Raw genomic sequence first — 20,958 nt, forward strand, 5'->3', positions numbered from 1 at the left:
TTAAAATTTACAAACTACGATTATGATTGGTGTAGGCATTTCAGAAAAAAAAAAAAAAAAGGAGGCGGAGCTGGAGGTGGGCGAGTTTGAAGATGCTGTGATTTCATTGCGAGGGACGAGTACAGTGGACAGGGTTAGAAATGACTTTATAAGTGGGACTGAGCAGGTAGGACATTTTAGCGATGAGGTAAGAGAGACGTGATTCAGCCTGAAGATCCTTGAACTTAATGAACCAGGGGATGGGTCCACTGAGCAACTCATGAACATTGAGGATGGATTTGGCTCGTAATTAATATCAACAGTCTTCTACAATGGCTCAGGATTATAGGTTGCATTTAATCGCGCATCACTGAACATTTTAACAACGATGAATGGACATTCGGTGGCACTCAGATGACGATGAGGTTCCCTTTTAAGTCTGGTTCCTCTCAAGGTTTCTTCCTCATGGTTTTCCTCACCATAGTCACCACTGACTCACTCATTAGAAACAAACATATACAGTCCAACCTCGATACTCGTGGGGGTTACGTTCTATGACCTCTTCACAAGTAACAAAAAATGGTGAGGTTTTGACTCTCAATTTAATGGTTACTTTTTTTAAGGGGAATTGTACATGTACTGTGAACTCAGCAAAAATAGTAAATTACTTGTCATACATGTTTTATTACTACTTCAAATGAACAATACAACAATAAAATTGTTTTTCAAACATTTGTATTTAATTTATTAGCACAAACTCTAAATATTACTTTAAATATTACTCCGAACTTTCGAGCCACTCGCAGCTTCTCGCCAACTATCAGATTTTTCGCGAGTTTCTCTCAGTGCGTTCGCAAAGTATCGAGGTCGCGATTGTCAAGGTCCCGAGTATCGAGGTTCCACTGTACATACTTTTATTAGTGCTTTATCTGTGTGAAGCTGCTTTGTGACAATGTGCATTATTAAAAGTGCTATACAACGAAAATTGAATTGAATTGAATTGAATTGAATTGAATTGAGATGGTTTGGTCATGTTGCTGTGCCAACCACTAACAGGAGCAGCCAAAAGAAGAAGAAAAAGAAGAAGACGATGATGATTGGTGTAGGTCATGTTTGAGTTTTTGAAATAAGTGTCCCCTTTAACTTTTAGCAACACTGAAGTCTTCACTAATAGCCAAGAGTCCTTTTTAATCATTGTTTCACCATACTCAGTAAATAATAACAATGGCTTACCTTCTTAGTCTTGACAGTGGACTGGCAGCAGTCTCCTCCATCATAGTTGCAGTATGCTCTGTTGTTCATGGCATCGCAGTAATTGTCACCCTGGAATGGCTGCAGAAGAGGGAAAAGATCAAGAATGGCTAAGAATAGCTAATAACAATATCAAGAAATTATCAGATTATTGGCCTGAAGCAAAATGACATCATGTTTAATCTGGATTACAGTACTATTATAAAACCATTATGCAAACACCACTGAAAACACCAGCGGTAACTATTCATCTGAAAAGCATTAACACCAGCTGTGGAAGTCTCGTTTTACGTCTACGCTACGTCAGAAACATGCAAATGCGAAATGTGTTCTGGGAAACGGGCCAAACTACAGCCCCATCTGAGAACTGAACGTAATCGGGTCTCTGCTTAGAACACTTCCGAAAACTAACTTGTTCCGTTTACACCTAATGAAATTCTCCAGTACGGATGCAATGTTGACCAGAAGACTGCCGAAAAGGTGTTGATTCGTTCGCTTTAACAGACGCTTCTGCACATTCCAGGTTTATAACTCAAGCAGTCGTTCTAATGTCATTTCTTTAATCGTTTTCAATACTGAAACTCATTCGTAAGAACTTGTACTTATTCAAATTTGGGGGGTGGTTTTGATGTTTCATTCAACATTTATGGAAGGAGTCTCCAGTGTCAGATGCAAAAATCTGCAAAGAGGTGGGGAAATTTCCAGTTAATTTCCGAAACTTCCCAAAAACTTTCTATGGGAACATAATCTGGGGAATTTTTGAAATATTCCAAGTTGGAAACTTACCAGAAATTAATGGCAATTTTGGGGAATTAATTAGAAATTTGTATTAAATGTTTAAAAACTGTATCATGCAAACATAAATATGAACATTTTTTTGGCCATAAACTGACATGCATGCAAACTAATGCAGATTAAAAAAATTACATTACTGACTTTGATTTAATTGTTAGTATAATTTTGTTGCACAACATATTACACACAACAATGTTTTAAACATAAATTCAAGAAATGATGTGTGATGTTATGGGGGGGGATGCACAGTGCATGTAGGGGGGGTGACCTTAGTGATCCTGCAGTAAGTGTATTTTGTGCATGTGATTGATGAATGTGCAGGTAGAAATTCAAGTGAAATTGCATTAATTCTGGTTGTTTTAACTAAAAATGATCCTGCAAGAATTTCCCTGTTATAAGCTCACCTGCAAATTTGTAAGTTCTCAGTTTATTTTTATTCATTTTCTTTAATTCCCATTGAAAGTTTCCAGTCTTGAAAATTCCCAGAATTTAGAATTTGTAATTCTCCTAAAGTTACTGGAAGCTACGGTATAGCTATTGTAGCTATAAAAGAGGTGGGATGAGCCCTACCAATCACAGCAACTATAGCCAATCACATGTCTTTGTGAGCCTATGTAGGCAGAAGAGGAAAGATAGACTCAGTATACTATTCATGTCTAAGCTGATTGTCCTTCCAAACCTTCTTGGAGAAACGAGATTCCTGAAGAACTTACCTCACAGCCTTTGATGCAGTGGAGGACCTCAGGATGGGGATACCATTTCAGGCCCATAGTGCATGTTATATGCTGTTGGTATAAGAGAAGAGAAAGAATTTATTGAAATAGGACAGGTTTTTTTGTTGTTGTTTGTTTGTCACATACCAACCAGAACAGCAATCTGAGTGAAAAGGGAGGTCACCCGATAGCACAACAGTCGGAAAGATGAGAAACGACTTTAATGTCTTCGCACTTTGAGAACTTCAAACTTGGAAGGCGTCCAAATCCAACACCTTGGGAAATTCGATCAACTTCGAGAACAGAGATGATTTCAAATAAAAGATCGTTTCCTGCTCTGTCACCCCGGAGCCATCGGAGGCCATTGAAGCGGCTGTCACAGCGATGCTTTCAATAGCGGGAGGTGTAGCAACAGGTTTGCTAGGGCCATGACATTGGTGGGAAACGTCAAAAACGGTTTCCGAAAGCAGTGCGCTAATTACGAGCCGTTACAAGTTGCAAAACAGTGGATTCTTTGTCAGCGAGCCAGTTAGATCAAGTTTTTTTTAAATGCCACTGTTTAGTTTAGTATCAGTTTCACTTAATGAGCAATGAAATTAATTGTACAAGTTTTTTCTTTTTTTAATGGGAATGCTGGTTATTTTGGTCAGGAATGCCTAATTGTGTGTGTGTGTGTGTGTGTGTGTGTGTGTGTGTGTGTGTGTGTGTGTGTGTGTGTGCCACCCCCAGACCACTTAAGCACCATTGATCCAGGCTCTTCTTTCCCCAGTCCTCCAGCTCCCCCAGCCCCGTAGACACACACACACACACACACACACACACACATTCACACACACACACACACACACACACACACACTCACTCACTCACACACACACACACACACACACACACACACACACACACACACACACACACTCACTCACTCACACACACACACACACACACACACACAAGATCAATTTCACCAATCAATCAGCACCGTGTCATTTCATTTCTTCAGTAGAAAGCAGTCAAGAAATAAAAAAAAGGAAAACAGAAAAACAATAATAATAAGACAACACCAAAAAGAAAAATATGAACCGCATGATTTACTGCAGGCTTGAGGGGGATTAAGATAAGAGCTACACCCAGAGATCACGTAGGGGGTTTCTTACTATTGGCTAGCTTATGTTATATTCTTATACAGTTACATATACCTCAAACACCACGCGCACACACACACACACACACACACACACACACACACACACACACACACACACAAATACAAAGCCTCCTCACTTTTCTCTCTCGCTTACTCGCCCCTGCAAACTAAGGTATTTTACATTTCCTAGCAGTCAGCAAATCAATGGAAAAGAAAAAAGGTGGGGAACAAATGATCAGAGGACGGATGAGTAGAGAAAACATTTCAGTGTTTGAAGACTGCTGGGAGTGATGGGAAATCGATAACACGCACACGCGCGCGCACGCACGCACACACACACACACACACACACACACACACACTCAGACAAGGAGCGATTCGGGTCACTGTGTGTCAGATTAAATTGACGTTTATCGCCTCTCGTCAATAACTTTTTTTAAATAAACAATAGCATAATATTAATGTATTTTATAGTATAATGTTTCTACTCTTGATCTGATGTAAAAAAATATATAATAATAAGTGGACTATTCGGTTGTAGTAATCCAGTCAACGTTCACATTTATACTCAGTAGGGTTAAGAGAAGGAGATCTTCCACTCCATCCCATGCGAAGCAGATCTTCATGGAGCTGGTTTTGTGCATCATCATGCTGGAACAGATTCAGGTCTCCTAGTTCAAGTGCAGGGAAAATTTCATGCTCCAACATCCAAAGACGTCCGATGCAATTGTGCGCCTCCAACTTCAGGCTGATAATTTGGAGAAGAAACTCATATGGCTGTAATATTTTTGTTCGTATAATGTGCATAGGCTGAAGCTAAAATTGACAATAGAGCACATAATGCCTGATCCGATCCGCATTCCTTGTTCATTTTATTATCAGATTAGATCTGTATGGTTCAGCATGCACAGGCAGTAGTTATTGATGCTCTCTAGACTCGGATATGCATGACATCATCATCTTTACACATCTCCACAAGCCTAAATCCAATCAGCCGGAGCTCTCGGGCTTCTGTTTAATCCCCCGCTGGATCCCTGCTATCAAATTTAGCTCTTTCCCCTTTTAATAAAAAGTTAGGGCAATTAATTAGAGGTTAATATTAGCCCTTCTTTCCTAGAAGGGCCAGCATGAACCATCACACCCCCCCCCCCACCCCTACAGCTCTCTCTCTCTCTCTCTCTCTCTCTCTCTCTCTCTCTCTCTCTCTCTCTCTCTCGCTCACTCTCGCTCATATTTTTACCTGTATTTAACCAAAGTGTGCTATGATTTTTGGTGATATAAAGAAGGATATAGAGGGACCTTGGAAGGATTGAGTGAAAGCTGAACAGAGCAAAATACAGACTCAATAATAATCTGTTCCACAGCACTCAGGACCTCAGTCTGGACCAAAGGTTCACCTTCCTACATGACAATGACCCTAATCTCACAGCCAAAGCAACTTATCTTAAAGAACAGCACTGTGAATGTCCTAGAGTGTCCAAGCCAGAGCCCTGACCCCTTCAACCCTGTTTAACATCTCTGGAGAGACCTGGAAGTGGCTATCCACCGACGCTCCCCATCCAACCTCAACCGGTTTGAGACGATTTGCCCTGAAGAATGAAGAATCCAGGGGTGCATACCTAAAACAACTTTTATGGAATTTTGTCTGAAGTAATATTTTCTTAATTGTTGATTAATGGCATCTTAAACACTGAAGCAGGGCTGTATTTTAGGATTGTACCAGTAGGGTTACATCAAAACGTCATGAAGCTTCCAGAAATCGTTGATTTTAAAAATCAACTTTACTCTAACACGTGTAACTAGCTAACATTTACGAACAACTAAATTAACCAGGTTAATAAGCCTAGATGTCTATAAAAGCAACAGATTGGCTGGTTCTCATGGCTTTCTAAAGAAAGTCGGCTGCCCCTGAGCGTGTCCTTGCACGGAGTTACGAGGAACAGGTGTTGTGGAATTCAGACGCTATCGATTGACACTGGTGCGGCGAGGTTGGCGAGCTAGCAGAGAGAAACGCAGCGGCGATCGATCGCACCTCGGATCAACGCCCCGGCCCGCTTCAGCGACATCGATTTCGGGCTCCTCTTCCCCCCTAGCGTCCCAGCTCCACCGCCCACCCCAGCGCGAACCGGATCGATTTCAACCAATCAATCATCGCCGTGTCATTTGATTTCTCCAGCAGCTGACTCAACATTCCCATCACAAAGAAATATGAGTAATGCGGAGCACAATAACAACAATCGCAGAAATAATTATACATGAAAAGGGAAAGAAATTACTCTGCTTTAGCCGGACCTCCATGACTGGATATTATATCTATAGTGGTGGTGGTGGGGGAGGGGGGATTGGAGGGTGTTTGGTGGGGCACAAAAAAACCCTTCAGAACAGCATTTAATAAATTCCGGTGATTAAATCAGTCCTAAACGCCTGGTGACTTTTGTTGGCTATCCAACGGCGTGACCTGGTACACTGCCTCCGTTAAAGTCGCAATCCGCGTTTCAGTCGGAAGACATCTGAAGGCCCTGTGTGTTTATACAGACAGGTGTTAACTTACGCCTACAGCCTGTTCCAACAACAAGTGCTAAATCATTAGAATACTTCTGACAGGTTAATACATATCAAGCTGTTCTATTAGTGCCCATAATAGGGCCATTTTTGAAATTATAGGGATTACTGACCGTCTTTTTAACTTTTACGACTTGGCCTCTGCCTTGTCTCACTTGAAATGAGCTCAGAGATTACTGTAATCAGACCGTTTTTCAAATGTGAGGTAATTGGGAATGCTGGAGCAGGCCTGACTGGGAATCTAATGAGCAACAATTGAATGAGGGCAAGGTTAGACAAGAATGACAACACACACACAAACACACACACACACACACACACACACACACACCTCGTGACAACGTATTATTTCTTCTTTATTACCTCATTACTGCGTCTAACGATTCTTATAAATCTTGTAAATATTATGCATTATAACCTGCATATGCAGTATAATATATATATATATATATATATATATATATATATATATATATATATATATATATATATATATATATATATAGCTTAGAAAGCTGTTATAAATGTTCGTAAGTGGACATGGTAACATGCAGGACACTTTATAAGGTATATTTGTATGTCATAAATCATGCTAATCAGTATCTGTTCATGAGAATATTTCAGACTCATTTTCTAAACCACAAGGCCTTTGATCTATCTATCTATCTATCTATCTATCTATCTATCTATCTATCTATCTATCTATCTATCTATCTATCTATCTATCTATCTATCTATCTATCTATCTATCTATCTATCTATCTATCTAAGACGAAATTATTTTATTTTATCTTTTATTATTAATATTTGTAGTAGTAAATTATTAAAATGTTATTAAAATTCTTTATTTTTTATTATATTTTTATTTTTATTTTATTTGCAGCTTGCAACCACTTCAGGGTCCAGACAGGAAGTCTGTATACAGATAGATGGCTAGACAGAAATGATTTCCTATAAATAAAAAGGTGTTAGGATATAGGGGGAAACAAGAGATTGCAACACCAGACTTTTTCAGCCATATGTGGTTCTTCCACAAACTTGGAGACACACAGTTGTGTAGGACTCTTTGAATCGGTATCTTTGAATGTGGTGACATGACATTTCCCCTTCGTGTGAACTAGGAGATCCAAACCTGCTTCAGCATGGCAATGCGGCCTTCCTAAAAATCTGCTATACATGGGTTGAAGTGAAAGATCTCCTGCTATAGAGGTCTGCATGTGAACACTCACTGGCCTCCTCACATCACCTACATCAGTACCTGACTTTACTAACACACTTGTGGCTGAATAATCACATAAAATGTTCACAGAATCTAGAGAAACATCTTCCCAGACGAATTCAGGAGCAAATAGAGACTTACCAGTGTATAACAAATGTAAAATGTAATGTACGTGATTATGCCCCCCACCCTCCCCCCACCCTTAAGCTTCGATATCTAATAAGAATCACCAGCAAGCCGAGGATCTTCAATCTGTAATGTTCATCCAATGAAAGCTACATTCTTTTGTAAACTAAGTCTATGGTGCTTTGAGTGTGTGTGTGTGTGTGTGTGTGTGTGTGTGTGTGTGTGTGTGTGTGTGTGTGTGTGTGTGTGTGTGTGTGTGTGTGTGTGAGCGTGTGAGCGTGTGTCCTGTGCGACAGAAGAAAACACACCGTGACTTTGGGTGGGTTCATCCAGTGGTGCTCCAGAACACTGCTAGCTGTCATGTTGTCAGGCAGGATGACCACATCACTGTTCATGTCCCTGCATGAAAGCTCACACTCTGCTCCTATATGTGTGTGTGAAGGAGAGAGAAGGGAGGAAATAGAGAGATAATTCAAAAATGAAGCACAAGTTTAAAAAGAACAAGCTTATTTTCTGTGAATAGGGTGAATTCCAAATATGTTGGCACCCTGAATTGTGAAAATGAATACCAGGCTACGCATAAATGAGCGTAAAGAATTTATTTTACACTCCACTTGTTAAAAAAAAAAAAATTTTTTAAAGCTGAAATTCCTCTATCCAGGAGTGTCAGCTCAGCTTCCTATAAAGTGGCTGATACTTGTTACAAAACCTCAGACCTCATGCCGCTCTGTGATCTTTAATATTAATCTATTAAAATGCTGCCTTTTCCTGGTAGAGGCAACACATACAATCACACATACACACATACAATAATTCAGCATGACTGTGATGAAAGTGCCCACCTATGGCGTGTCCTTTCTTGCAGCTGAGCCGGATGCCTGGGTGAAGGTTCCGCGGTAAAGCACACTGACCCTTTAGCTGTGGACAGATCTGGAACGACCCGGTCCAGTTTCCATCCTTCCTGCAGCGGATCATGTTGGAGAGTGGACCCTGCTGTGGATATGTGACAAGGCGGAGTTAACATCTTGAGACAGCAGTTGAATCGGACGTATCAGCAAACCTAAAGGACAAATGACTCGAACTACTCAGACAGTTTTAATACCAGGCAATTAATAGGAGGCCTAACTGAATCATAGTGGCGGAATGTTTTTTTGTTCGTGTGACCTGTACACGAAAACATTCAGGATTACATCTGGCGGAACGCTTGATTTTGTTTTTGCCATGCTGAGAATTCCACCATGAGGTCATTGGACATCAAAGGGGTGTTGCAGAGATGTTGCTGGCAAGGTCAGTCATCCAGCAGCCTGTGTTCGCCTTGTGTGTGTGTGTGTGTGTGTGTGGGTGCGTGTGTGCACGAAGAGGACATTTACTCAACCACTTTCCTGTTCTACTTTCTGAAACCATTCACTCGTTCATTTAAATTAAACCAGATGGAAAATCGCATGGACAGACACAAGAGGAAGGGAGGCAAAAGATAACTCCGTTGCACTCGTTCATCCCGGAGCACATCTGCATGCCGGATCCTGATTGGTTAGGAGGTGTTGAATATTAATAAATGTGCTCTATATAGGGATCTATCTATCTATCTATCTATCTATCTATCTATCTATCTATCTATCTATCTATCTATCTATCTATCTATCTATCTATCTATCTATCTATCTATCTATCTATCTATCTATCTAATTTATTGTATAGTTTATTCTCCACATATGTGTAAATGTATATATTGTGGAATTTATTTTGCGAAAGACTCTTAGTAGTGTCAGGGATTAATAAAGTCGGATTTTCCAACAGAGGAAACTTCAAAACTGAGTTTTTGAGAATTTTTTATTATTCTATTCAGTGGTGGACGGTAAAGAAGTAAATGAAATCCGTTACTAAGTAGATTTTTCACGGATCTGCGCTTTACTGATGTATTTCAATTTGATTTTACTTCAACTTTACACGCAGCGAGTCACCAATCAGGATCGAGCGCACACTCTATTTTAACCTTGATTTGATTCCCGCTTGGTGTATCTACTGATCACCAACATACAGTTCCGCATCAGTTCAACATCAAGCAGAACATTTAGAGAGGAATAAAATAATGAAGAAACTTCAGACTCGAATTCTAAACTTATTTGCTTGATTTTTTCTGAAGTAGTTGAAAAGACTTTTTTAGGGCTCATGAGAATTTTTATAGAAATCAATTAGTGTTTAAGTCATAAATATCATTCTATTAATAGATCAGTGTGCTCAGAGTCACATTCGAGTCTTTTCACGTAAACTGAGTTGATTTAGTAAATAGTCTTGTGAAAAAAAATGATAATAGAAACATTATAGCCATAATAAATCACAGTTCTTTGGATACTTAAGTACATTTAAAGGCAAACACTTTTGTCGCTTTACTCAAGAGGGTGAAAGTTTAAAGGGAGCATTTTTACGTTTACTGGAGTCATGGTTTGTGTACTTCGTCCACAACTGATTATATTGACTTCAGGAGTCATTGTTTTGTAGATGTCTGGTATAAGAAGAATAAAACAGAGGCAAAGCTATTGTGGGAAAACATGCATCATTGTGGTGGTGAAACTCTTTATCTGTATGCACATGACCAGTCCAATAATGACTTTGTTGCCTCGAATAGGTAAAGGTTGCAAATGGCATAATGTATCTGATTTGCCTGGAACTCGGGAATCAAGCATCAAATGACGAACTTTTGTCAGAAAGAGTGCGAACTTGCACAATGCGAGAAACAGAAAGGAAATAATGGACCTGCTTGCAGGGAGCAGACGCCTTCGTCGTGCTGTTGACAGAGTGGCACTGGAGCCAGCACATGCTGTCAAAAAGGAAGCCGTCAGTGCAGTGGTACATGCCGTGGAAGACCGGTGGAGGTGGAGGACACATCACTGGCTCACATGATCCTTCTAGCCATCGGCCATCTTCAGTGCACTGCATCTTAAATGCACGCCTTTGAAGGAAACAAAGAGAAGGGGTGGTAAAACTATTGGGACACGACCTGAGGACTTATGAGTCATTACTATGAAGCACTTCCTAAACAAGGATTTTAATTAGACTAAAACAGTTTGACAGTACTACGTACCTCTTGGGCTTGTTGGTGGCATGGTAGCCAGGCTTGCACTTGTACTTGCAAAGTGAGCCCACTTTGAGACCCGTCTCATTGCAGCGTTTGGTCTGCAAGACAGCATTGGGGATGACTGGAGGAGCAGGACAACGCAGCTCACACAACGCCTCCGGGAAGGACCACAGGCCATCCTCCATGCATGTCAGGGTGTTATTAGTTCCTATTGCAAGATTAAATCCAAATAGTTGAGCCACAGTTCATATGTTGCTAACGATTCATTGAAAAGATTTTTCAGAACAGACTTGAATCAATCTCCTTCTAATATTACCCAATAGTACTACTTGCAAATTAAAGGCCTGCTTGCATTATTTACTCGAACCAGGCTTGTTTCCACTAACAAGTAAGCAGTAACTCTGGTAGACATTTCTCACCCACAAGCTGAGCAGGTTCTCTGCACTGGAAGGTGCACTTCTTGCCATAGGTGGTGCCCTCAGGAAAGTAGAAGTTGGCAGGGTGGACATGGTACTTGTCAGGGAGGCCACAGTCGACAGGTTCACAGGACACCTGCTTGTTCCACTTGCCATCAGTACAGGTGATGGTCACTGTAGATCCTGACTAAAGGGGGTAAACAGGGCAAGCAAAACTAGGAATTATGACACGCCAAAGGGAACAATAAACACGATTGCGTGCTACCATTAGGAACCATCACATGGGTAACAAGTTTTTAAATTTTTTTCCAGATTTTAGTTCCCTTTTTTCGATTACTTTCCGTGTTGTTATGAGGAAGATTTGTTGATTGACTGTAAAACCACTGCTATCCAGTTCTAGCAATTAGGTGAAGTGTCAGCTTACACTTTACAGAAGAATCTGTAGCCTCGGTGAATCAGCCGAGACGGCATTTTGCCAAATAATTCCTCTCCTTAGGTACATTTGCAGGTCTGCATGAGGTCTGCAGAGAGATTTATGGCAAAGTGGGATGTTCCGATGTTGCCCCCTGCCCCTCTCCAAGTGGTCACTTAGTATTGTTGACATCAGAGTGGCAGGATGCTGCTGCCCCAAGGTGAACCCATGCCTGTTAGAACGTCTGGCTTTGTCTTTTTTTTGTTGTACAATCAGAGTTTGTTCTGCCAGAATTCCTATTTGCACTTCTACCACCTACCTACCTTCATCTGTACTCATGATTAACCTTCTTGCTGCTGTACATGACCTCATCTGGATACCGGAACGATCTGTACTTCCAAACTAGTGGAATGCTTTACCATCCCGCTGAGGTGTTATCTTATCATGCTGCATAAAATATAATTTGGATATGTCAAAGATTAAGAACGTCCCTATCATACTATCTGTTCTCTTTAATTACATTCAGTACTGCTTCCCTTTTTTGATGTTACTGTACACTGTAATTATGCTACCATACAGAAAAACATCCCTTTTTCAATCTGGCTCTTCTCAACTTTTCCTTCTCATCTAATCCCAGGCATTTTTTCTTCCTTGTCATTGTTATCCCGGCTTCCTTATTAGGGCTCAAAACCTACATCTGGATTTCTGTAACAATGTCTATAGAAGTTGGCAGACCGAGCATGGTACATGTCAGGGAGGCTACAGACCATGGGCTTTGCGGTTGGTAGTCCATATTTGACCCTGGCTAGGCATTTTTTTCTTCCCAGTTGATCTGATCTCTAGAACAGATCCTGTGTACAGAATAAGACACGTAATAGTCTTTTGCAATCATGCTTAGCTGTCCAGTGATGTTGAATGAGGAGCAGTTTAAAAAGATGCAGTGGCTCATTTTACATGTGTGGAAGAAGCTCATGTTGTGGGTGGGAATTGGCTATGACTGAACTGAATGGAAATTGGGTAAAAAATAGACAGAACTCTTGAAATTGTTATTGCTACATACGGGAGAAGACTATGCCAAAGTATCTCAACAGTATATGTATATATAGAAATTTTAAACAGGGCTGTAAATCGATTAAATTATTTAATCATGATTAATCACTTAACTTAAGGTTAATCGCAACTTAATCACGCATTTTTATCTGTACTAAATGTACCTTAAATTTATACTTTATACGTTTTTAATACTCTAATTAACGTGGCCATGAACAGATATCGATGCTTTATGCAAATGTATGTTTATTATCAGTGAAACCAAACTCTACATAGAGCATGAAGACTAGACATGTTTCAAAGGTCATAGAACTTGTTCATGTCTATTAGACACATGAAAAAAAGAAAATATAAGTACCAGGTTCCCAATTACTTCTCTTTCTTTGCACTGAGCAATTTACTGTTTACATTTTCAGATGACTGACCCCCACTCGTAAAAATACTCTTGTAAATGTTTTAAAATATGGTGATTTAAATCACGCAAATCATCAAGTCACCAATTGGAAACTTTTGCTATGTTTCCACACGGACGGTTTAAACTGCCGGATGTGCGCATCATGGCGGATTTTGGTGCTCGATTTGACACTTGGCGCATCAATAAAACAAATTTTTAACATGAAATGTATATATATTTTTTTTTAATCTGAGCAATGGAAGGATGATTAAATGTGTGTTGCTTTGAAGGTTTTCTTTTCACCTTATGAATTTTTTTAAATAAATATTGTCAAACAGAAAGGAACGCTGCATTAATAGTGCGTTAAAAAATCAGTGCCGTTAAGATCAATTTGCATTAACACGTTCATTTTTACAGCCTTAATATATACTTGTACTGTATTAAACCCAGAAATTATTTCACAAGATCAGTACAAGATCAGCCATGTTGCATCGCCCTTGGAGCACAGCAGGTTAAGGGTCTTGTTCAAGGGCCCCAGGAGTGTCACTCCCTAGGACTTTAACCCCCGACCATCTGATTCTCAACCCAGAGCCCTAACCACCGATTTACCACTGAGCTACCACCTTCCTATAAAGGGTTACATAAAGAGTTCTAAAGGTTTAATCTTTCTAATGCAACCCTGGAATTTTTTATTAAATTTTTTTTTACAGGAATTCCCTCTGTTGTACATCTACACATAAAACATTTAAAAGTTCCCCTGCAAAAAAACTTTAAGTTCCCTAATGGGGCCTCCTTTCTTTTTTTTTTTATAACTATTTATGATTATTCATCTTCTAAAATAATGAAAAGAGTTTCTGATCTGTTTGCCACAGACACCATAAACTGACATAAGGACTAAAGGCACAATGTTTTGAAACGTTCCCCATTAACTGCATGTCATAGTTAAAAACTGATTTACGTTACAGATGGATCAGATAACTATTGAAATATCGTGAAAGTCGGTGCAAAGCGGGTCGCTGGTGGAACTTCAAAGAGGGAGAAAGTTTCATTTCTGGAATAGTACATCTTTTTTAGTGGGAGATATCTGGTACATCTGGCTATTATGCCAGCAAACAATCCCCCTTCAAAAAGCCAGACACGACGGACTGTTTTGATCTAAACAGGTCAGCGTGTGGTTTAGATATCATTGTGAAAGAATGTTGGCTTCTGTTGCTCCACTGAAACACTGATATTTAAAAAATGCCCCAAACATCTGGTTACAAAGTGGAAATCATCTCTGGAGGCTTGCAGTCTTAAACCTGGACTTTTCCATATTTATCCCTCTTCCTCCTGCTTCACCTCGTTGTTATAACCACAGTTTATCTTACATCTTACAGACTTTATATATGTATTTTATATATATATAGACTGTATGGACAAAAGTGACATGTTGGGTTCATCTCCAAACTGTTAGCGCAATGTTGGAAGCACACAATTGTACAAGATTTGATTCGAATGCGGTAAAGAAATTTTCCCTTTGCCTGTTCCAGCATGTCGATTCCGCTGTGCACAAAGCTAGATACATGAAAACAACATCTTCAAGGTGAATTGGAATTCTGACTGAACCCAAGGCCTCCTCACCTCACCTACATCAGTACCTGACTTCAATATCACCCTTCTACAGATCTCCAGAAGCACACTCCAAAAACTAGTAGAACATCTTCACAGAAGAATGAAAGAATACAAATCTTATAATCAGGTGTCTACAACCTATAACTATTTATATTATAAATACACTCTTTGGGTTTTGTACATTTTAGTATGAACAATGCAAGATGTACGTGTGTGTGTTTAAAAAAGACTTCTAGTCTCAAGCTTCTAGTCCTTGATGTTCTCCTGACTTTAAACCCTTGTTAACAGTATTAGCTTCCATGGCTGCATCTAACAATCGGGCATACGTAACTTGGCAAAATCCAAAATAGCTTTTATTGTATCTAGTAATATGAAAACAGAACTACTTACAGTGTTAAACCTGGACATGTGGTTTGAAGTTCTACTTAAATTTGATGAGATTGGATGGGTTGCCAAACGTTAACACTATTAATCTTCTAGACTTACAATGTGGATGACTGAAAGTCTTTACAGACCCATTTTATAAAGCATTACTAGCTTGTTTGATGTTTTCATCCATTTTCCATTATAGCCCTCACTGATTTATGTAAAAAAAAAAAAAAGAAATAAGAAAAACTAAATTTACACACTGAATAGTCTGGATACCACTGACATTCTGTAATTTCTGATAAAGGTGTAACATTTAAATATTCGTGTCTCTTTGCCAGAAAATGACTATTTACAGCACAGAAATCCCCTGAACAAAGCCACAGACTGCTAACGTTTATGTGCAGCAGACTTTGAATTATGTCGAGCATAACATTAGCTCATAAATACCAAACTCAAATCTCATAGCAGTCACCAAATAAAAGCTGGGGGCGAACACGTTTGCAGTCCGAGAGCAATATAAGCAAATTTGAATAACCTCAGTGAGGTAATATCGTCCAAGAAATATATCAAAGGAGACGCGTAATCAGAAAAACACACATTAATCATGGTTTTCATAGTTCTCTACAGCTGTGTATTTTTTTTTTGTATCAACAAAGGATTTTTTCCCCCCTCTCCTGGTAACTGATAACAGGTTTCGGAATCCTTACGGCTGCGCCATAAGTGAACGTTTTGACAGGAATGGATCTAAAATGTTGCTTCGAGAGCGAGTGTCTTGAATTAAACACGCATGTTTTTGCAGAGGTTTCGGCCCAATTCGGTGATGGAAAGTCTGTTCGAATGATAAAAAGTTAGAAAGAGCTTTATATCTATGAGCTTGTATTATCATTATATGATATTTGCCAAGCCAAGCATTATCTATCTACATAGCAGCTAGCTAGTGTTATCTAGCTTCAATAGATTCTGATTTTGTAATGCTAACAATTAAGCTCATGTTACTTATATACGCTTTATGGACGAATCAAAATCTTTATATCCTCCTAGTTTAAGTGAAGGGAAGTTTTAATTGCTTCTGTATTCAAAGACGATACAATTGTGTGCCTCCAATGTTGTGGTACAAGTTTGGGAATAAACCACATATGGATTGTGCATATTTATTTGCCTTTAAAAAAAAAAAAAAATATATATATATATATGTTACAGGTAGAGTTGATTTATTTTTATATATTCTTTGTATATATTAGTCATATTTGAAAGCCGTTGTCATTTTGTTAGTTTGGATATCGTCTTAAATTAACATTTTGCTATACAATCCTTTTTATTTTTGACTATTTTTGACTGAATTTGCTGTTTTAGTTTTGCCAGAAAATTGCGTTTTTGTTGTGTTAATGTGTTTTGCATTGATGGGACAGAACTTACGGGAAAAAGACTAACATTTAGCTACACAGACACACACACACACGCACACACACACACATACACACACACACACACACACACACACACACATATGCGCATTTATGCAAGCAGAATGTGAAAGCTTTACATATGAGCGCAGTAATAGAGGAGTATTCTCTCCAGAATATTCGATTCTATACAGTGTATTTATGTGTGCTGTGGGAGGAACATCAGGAATCATGTAACATCTCTTTCCTATATCTATCATGCGCATCTATTTGATTTGCCATCTCTCAGCTGCGAGCGACCGTCTGCTAGTGCGAGATTTGGTTACTTCTGGTTTCCTGTGGGTTTACTGGCTACAAACCACTGTCAGGGACATTTAGTGCACGTAACGGATGAGTCTTTCATGCCAAACCCCAAACGCCACGTTTTTTCTGGTAAAAAGAAACAGGCGCAGGTAAACGTGTGTGTGCACGCACCCATGAACGCATACCGGGACGCACGCACATACAAACAAACCCATAACAAATGCACATAAAACACCAGTGTCCTGGTGGTTAATGTCCAGCCAGAGGCAGAGCGAAAGGGGAAAAAACACACACAGACACTCGCATTAAAAAGACAGTGTTTGTGCGAAAGGAGTTTCCTCCTCTTTTTTTTCTTCTCGTTTTAATTTTATTTACAGTTGAGGTTTCTGCTCCTCTCTGCTGGGTAGTGTGTCTAATTCAAGCCAGGCATCTCCACAGCACATCTGCTTGAGCAGAGCCCAAACAAAATACCAAATTCATCACAAGCTGTACACCAGGTTTCCTTTAGCTCCTTTATCTCACCGATGCACCTTCTACACGGTCAAAAACTCTCTGACTGGAAATCACCAGAAGGTTGTTGGCTCAGATCCCAAGATTTAAAAAATATTATGGCTTAAATAGGAATGTAGAAATGTTTCCACTTAATTAATATGATGAACAAAATGATGGTGATCATGATCATGATCATGATGGTGATCATGATCATGATTATTATTCACTTTGACATTGTGCAAAGTGTTCAAACTTGAAGGCCTGAAGACTGTCAGAGCTTTTGCTATAAGATAGAACTTTAAACTTCCCTCGAAGCAGCAGAACAAATTTCTTTTTGTTTTTTGGCAAAAATATACATCAATAAATCATCACCATCACCATCACCATCAAGTCTCCTCCAGAGAAAAACCCAAAAAAAAGATGAATGCCTGGCTTGAAAAGTCCAAACAGTCTCAAACGTGTTAGATGATGCATTAAGAGACTAAGAAACACAAAGACCTCACAGAAGAATATACACCGTTCTCTGATGTATAATAGCGGAACCAATTGTATACAAATATTGAGACCTGATTTTTTCAGCCATATGCCATTCAGCCAAACTGTTACCACAAACTTGGAGGCACACAATTTTGTAGGGTGCCTTCAGATGCATGGAATTTATATTTCGCTCAAAGTAGGAGACCCAAATCTGTTCCAAAGCCAGCTCCATGAAGATATGCTTTACATGTGTTGGAGTGGAAGATCTCCCTGCTATGGAGCACCTTTGGGATGAATGTGAATGTACACCAGGCTTCCTCACCTCAGCTAATCTCACAAAAATCTAGTGGAACAACTTCCCAGAAGAGTAAAGGTTATTATAACAGGAAATGAGCACTGAAATAAGACATTCAAAAAGTGCATACGAATCCAATGGTCAATGGTTTTGTTTGGCAAACATCTTGTTGGTATTAGAGGAGGAGCTCAGTGGTTGAGACGTTGGACTCTGGTTTGGATGCTCAGACACCAGCACCACCAAGCTGCTGCTTCTGGGCCCTTGGGCAAGGCCCTTAATCCTGAACTGCTCAGTTGGGAAAGAGCATCTGCCAAATGCGATGAATGTAAATATCTGGGGTGCACAAACTTTTGCACTGGATTCTCCTGGTTGGCTGTGGTTGATTCAGAAAAAGATGCAGAGAATAATTGATCATTTGCCGGGTTTATTAGGCCGAGGCCTGCCATGTGACGGCAGATTTAATCTCCCCACCGCAGCGCACTCGCACTTTTTCATGTCCAGGGGAAAGCAGTATTAGCGTGTTTCCCACACCGGTTATCCATCAAACATCTGAGAAAAGGGTTTACAAGGAGAAAACAAAAACAACGGTGTACCCACGCTCTCTCTCTCTTTCACCCACACACACATGCACACACACACACACATATTCGCATGACACAAAAAAACAAGTGGAGAGAACAGAACAGATGGTTTTGCAGATACAATGATCTAAAAGAGTTCCTGGAAACCCGCTTGACACAAGTGGAGCAAGTCTGCAATTCCCTTCTGAAGCTAGATGATGAGATGGAGCTTGACGTCGGTCTCGTCTTTCACTCTTTTTTTTCGTGCTGATGCTGCAATCTCACATGCACACATACACACACATGCATGTGACCTGGTGTGTCCTGTTTGTCCTCAGGATCACAGGGCTCCGGTTAATAGTCCTGCACAGGTATGCAATGAAGTGTACGTTTTTTTTTTTATGTTGTCCAACGTTGCAGGAACACGATTGAACAGTTTTAATCAACTTTTTGGATGCATCTGTAATCTAAATTGTATTTATGAAATAATAGAGAAGATGAATACTGCGCTTGCATGTATGTGTGCATGTGCAATTGTGATGGTGTTGTGGAACAAACCCTATTTTATGTCCCACTAGGGTCATCTGGGTTTTCGCTTTACGCTTTGCATGTAAAGAAGTAGCAGCTTTGTGGAAGTTTTCAAACAACGCTGTGTATTCAAAGCTACCTAATGATAATTACAGTAGGTAAGTGGTAACATTTCTGAATAAGGGTCTACAGAACTACAATCCCACACACTCCTACAGGAAATCTGACCAACCTCAAATGCTCCCACATACAACAATTAACTAATGTTAGTATTTCCCCACATCATTTTGATTAATCCCTATAACTCCTGCAAGATATCTGTCCAATCCCAAATGCTCCCTTGAGAACTTTAACCAATACCTTTTGCTCCTGTTTGCGCTTCCCATATAATATATTATCAATCCCACCTGCTTCTGCGAAACATTCTTGACCCGTCTTGGCCATTTCACAAAAAAGTTTGACCAAATCCACCTGCTCCTGCAGAAAGGATGTGAGTAATCCCATCTATTCCAGGAGGAAGTTTTAACAATCTGTTTCTCCAGACCCAATTGACCCAACATGGCCTTTTCCACGGACAGTTTCCTCAATTTTACCCACTCCAACTTAACATTTGATAAATCCCAGACATTCCTGCAGAGAAGTTTTGTCAATCCTATCTGCCAAAGCCACCACAGTTCAGTTGACCAACCTCATTTACTTCTGCGAAACATTTTACCAATCCCATCTGCTCCTCCTGCAGTAAAATCTGACCAATCCGACCTATTCTCACATCTATCTATCTATCTATCTATCTATCTATCTATCTATCTATCTATCTATCTATCTCTCTCTCTCTCTCTCTCTCTCTCTCTCTCTCTCTCTCTCTCTCTCTCTCTCTCTCTCTCTCTCTCTCTCTCTCTCTCTCTCTCTCTCTCCAATTCCAAAAATGTTGGCACACGGTGTAAAATGTAAATGTAAACAGAATGTTATGATTTGCAAATCTCATAAACCCATGTTTTAGTCACAATACAACATAGAAAATATATCCAATGTTTAAAGTGAGGAAATGTTGCATTTTAAAGAGGAAATAAAGTCATTTTGAATTCGATGGCTGCAAAACGTCACAAAAAAAGTTGGGAACGAGGCAACAAAAGAAAAAGTTATTGTTATTAAAATTAAACAGCTGGAAAAACATTTTGCAACTAATGAGGTTAATGTACTGAGGTAAAGTGGAAAACTGTTCTGTGGTCAGGCGAATAAAACTTTAATTTCTTTTTGGAAACCTTGGACATCACATCCTCTGTACTAAAGAGGAGTGGGATCATCTGGTTGTTAACAACACAGGAGGGCATTAGTGTGTTTGGAATGGGCAGTTTGCACATTTGGAAAGGCTCCATCAATGCTGAATGGTTTATACATGTTTTAGGGAAACAAATGCTTTCATCTAGAAAAAGGAAGGCCTTGAATATTTGAAGACAATGCTATCTGCTTACTGCATCTATTACAATTGCATGACTTTGCAGCAAAAGATTTGCGTCGCTGAACTGGACTGCAAGCAGTCTAGACTTCACCATTTAAAAACATTTAGTGCACCATGAAACAAAAAAAAACAACAAAGGACACCCAGCACTGTTGAGCAGCTAGAATCCTATAGCAGACATATCTAACAGTCCCCTCTGTTCCTAAAAGAAGATGTGATCCTGCACGGTGGTAAACATGGCCCTGTCCCAAATTTTTTTGAGACACGATGCAGCCATCAATTTCGAAATGACGATTTTTTTTTTTCCTAAAATGGTATATA

General features: G+C 39.6%; 2 protein-coding genes across 3 annotated transcripts in view; both read right to left on the bottom strand.

Moving 5' to 3' along the window:
• Window positions 1-20,958, bottom strand: part of trim32 (tripartite motif containing 32) — a 161,377-nt gene that overhangs the window by 85,360 nt on the left and 55,059 nt on the right. The gene's annotated exons all lie outside the window — the stretch shown is intronic.
• Window positions 1-20,958, bottom strand: part of pappaa (pregnancy-associated plasma protein A, pappalysin 1a) — a 93,654-nt gene that overhangs the window by 10,425 nt on the left and 62,271 nt on the right. The window contains exons 16-22 of one of the 2 annotated variants that reach the window (XM_083531245.1): window positions 11,288-11,471; window positions 10,875-11,076; window positions 10,547-10,742; window positions 8,635-8,782; window positions 8,101-8,216; window positions 2,739-2,810; window positions 1,213-1,311 (exon numbers count right to left, since the gene is read on the bottom strand). In XM_083531245.1, coding sequence (XP_083387371.1) covers window positions 1,213-1,311; window positions 2,739-2,810; window positions 8,101-8,216; window positions 8,635-8,782; window positions 10,547-10,742; window positions 10,875-11,076; window positions 11,288-11,471 — 1,017 coding nt within the window. Of the gene's footprint in view, window positions 1-1,212; window positions 1,312-2,738; window positions 2,811-8,100; window positions 8,217-8,634; window positions 8,786-10,546; window positions 10,743-10,874; window positions 11,077-11,287; window positions 11,472-20,958 lie in introns of both variants that reach the window. The other variant, XM_083531244.1, reaches the window with a different exon arrangement.

This window comes from Silurus aristotelis, assembly GCF_946808225.1.
Source record: "Silurus aristotelis genome assembly, chromosome: 26".
Classification (NCBI taxonomy): Eukaryota; Metazoa; Chordata; class Actinopteri; order Siluriformes; family Siluridae; genus Silurus; species Silurus aristotelis.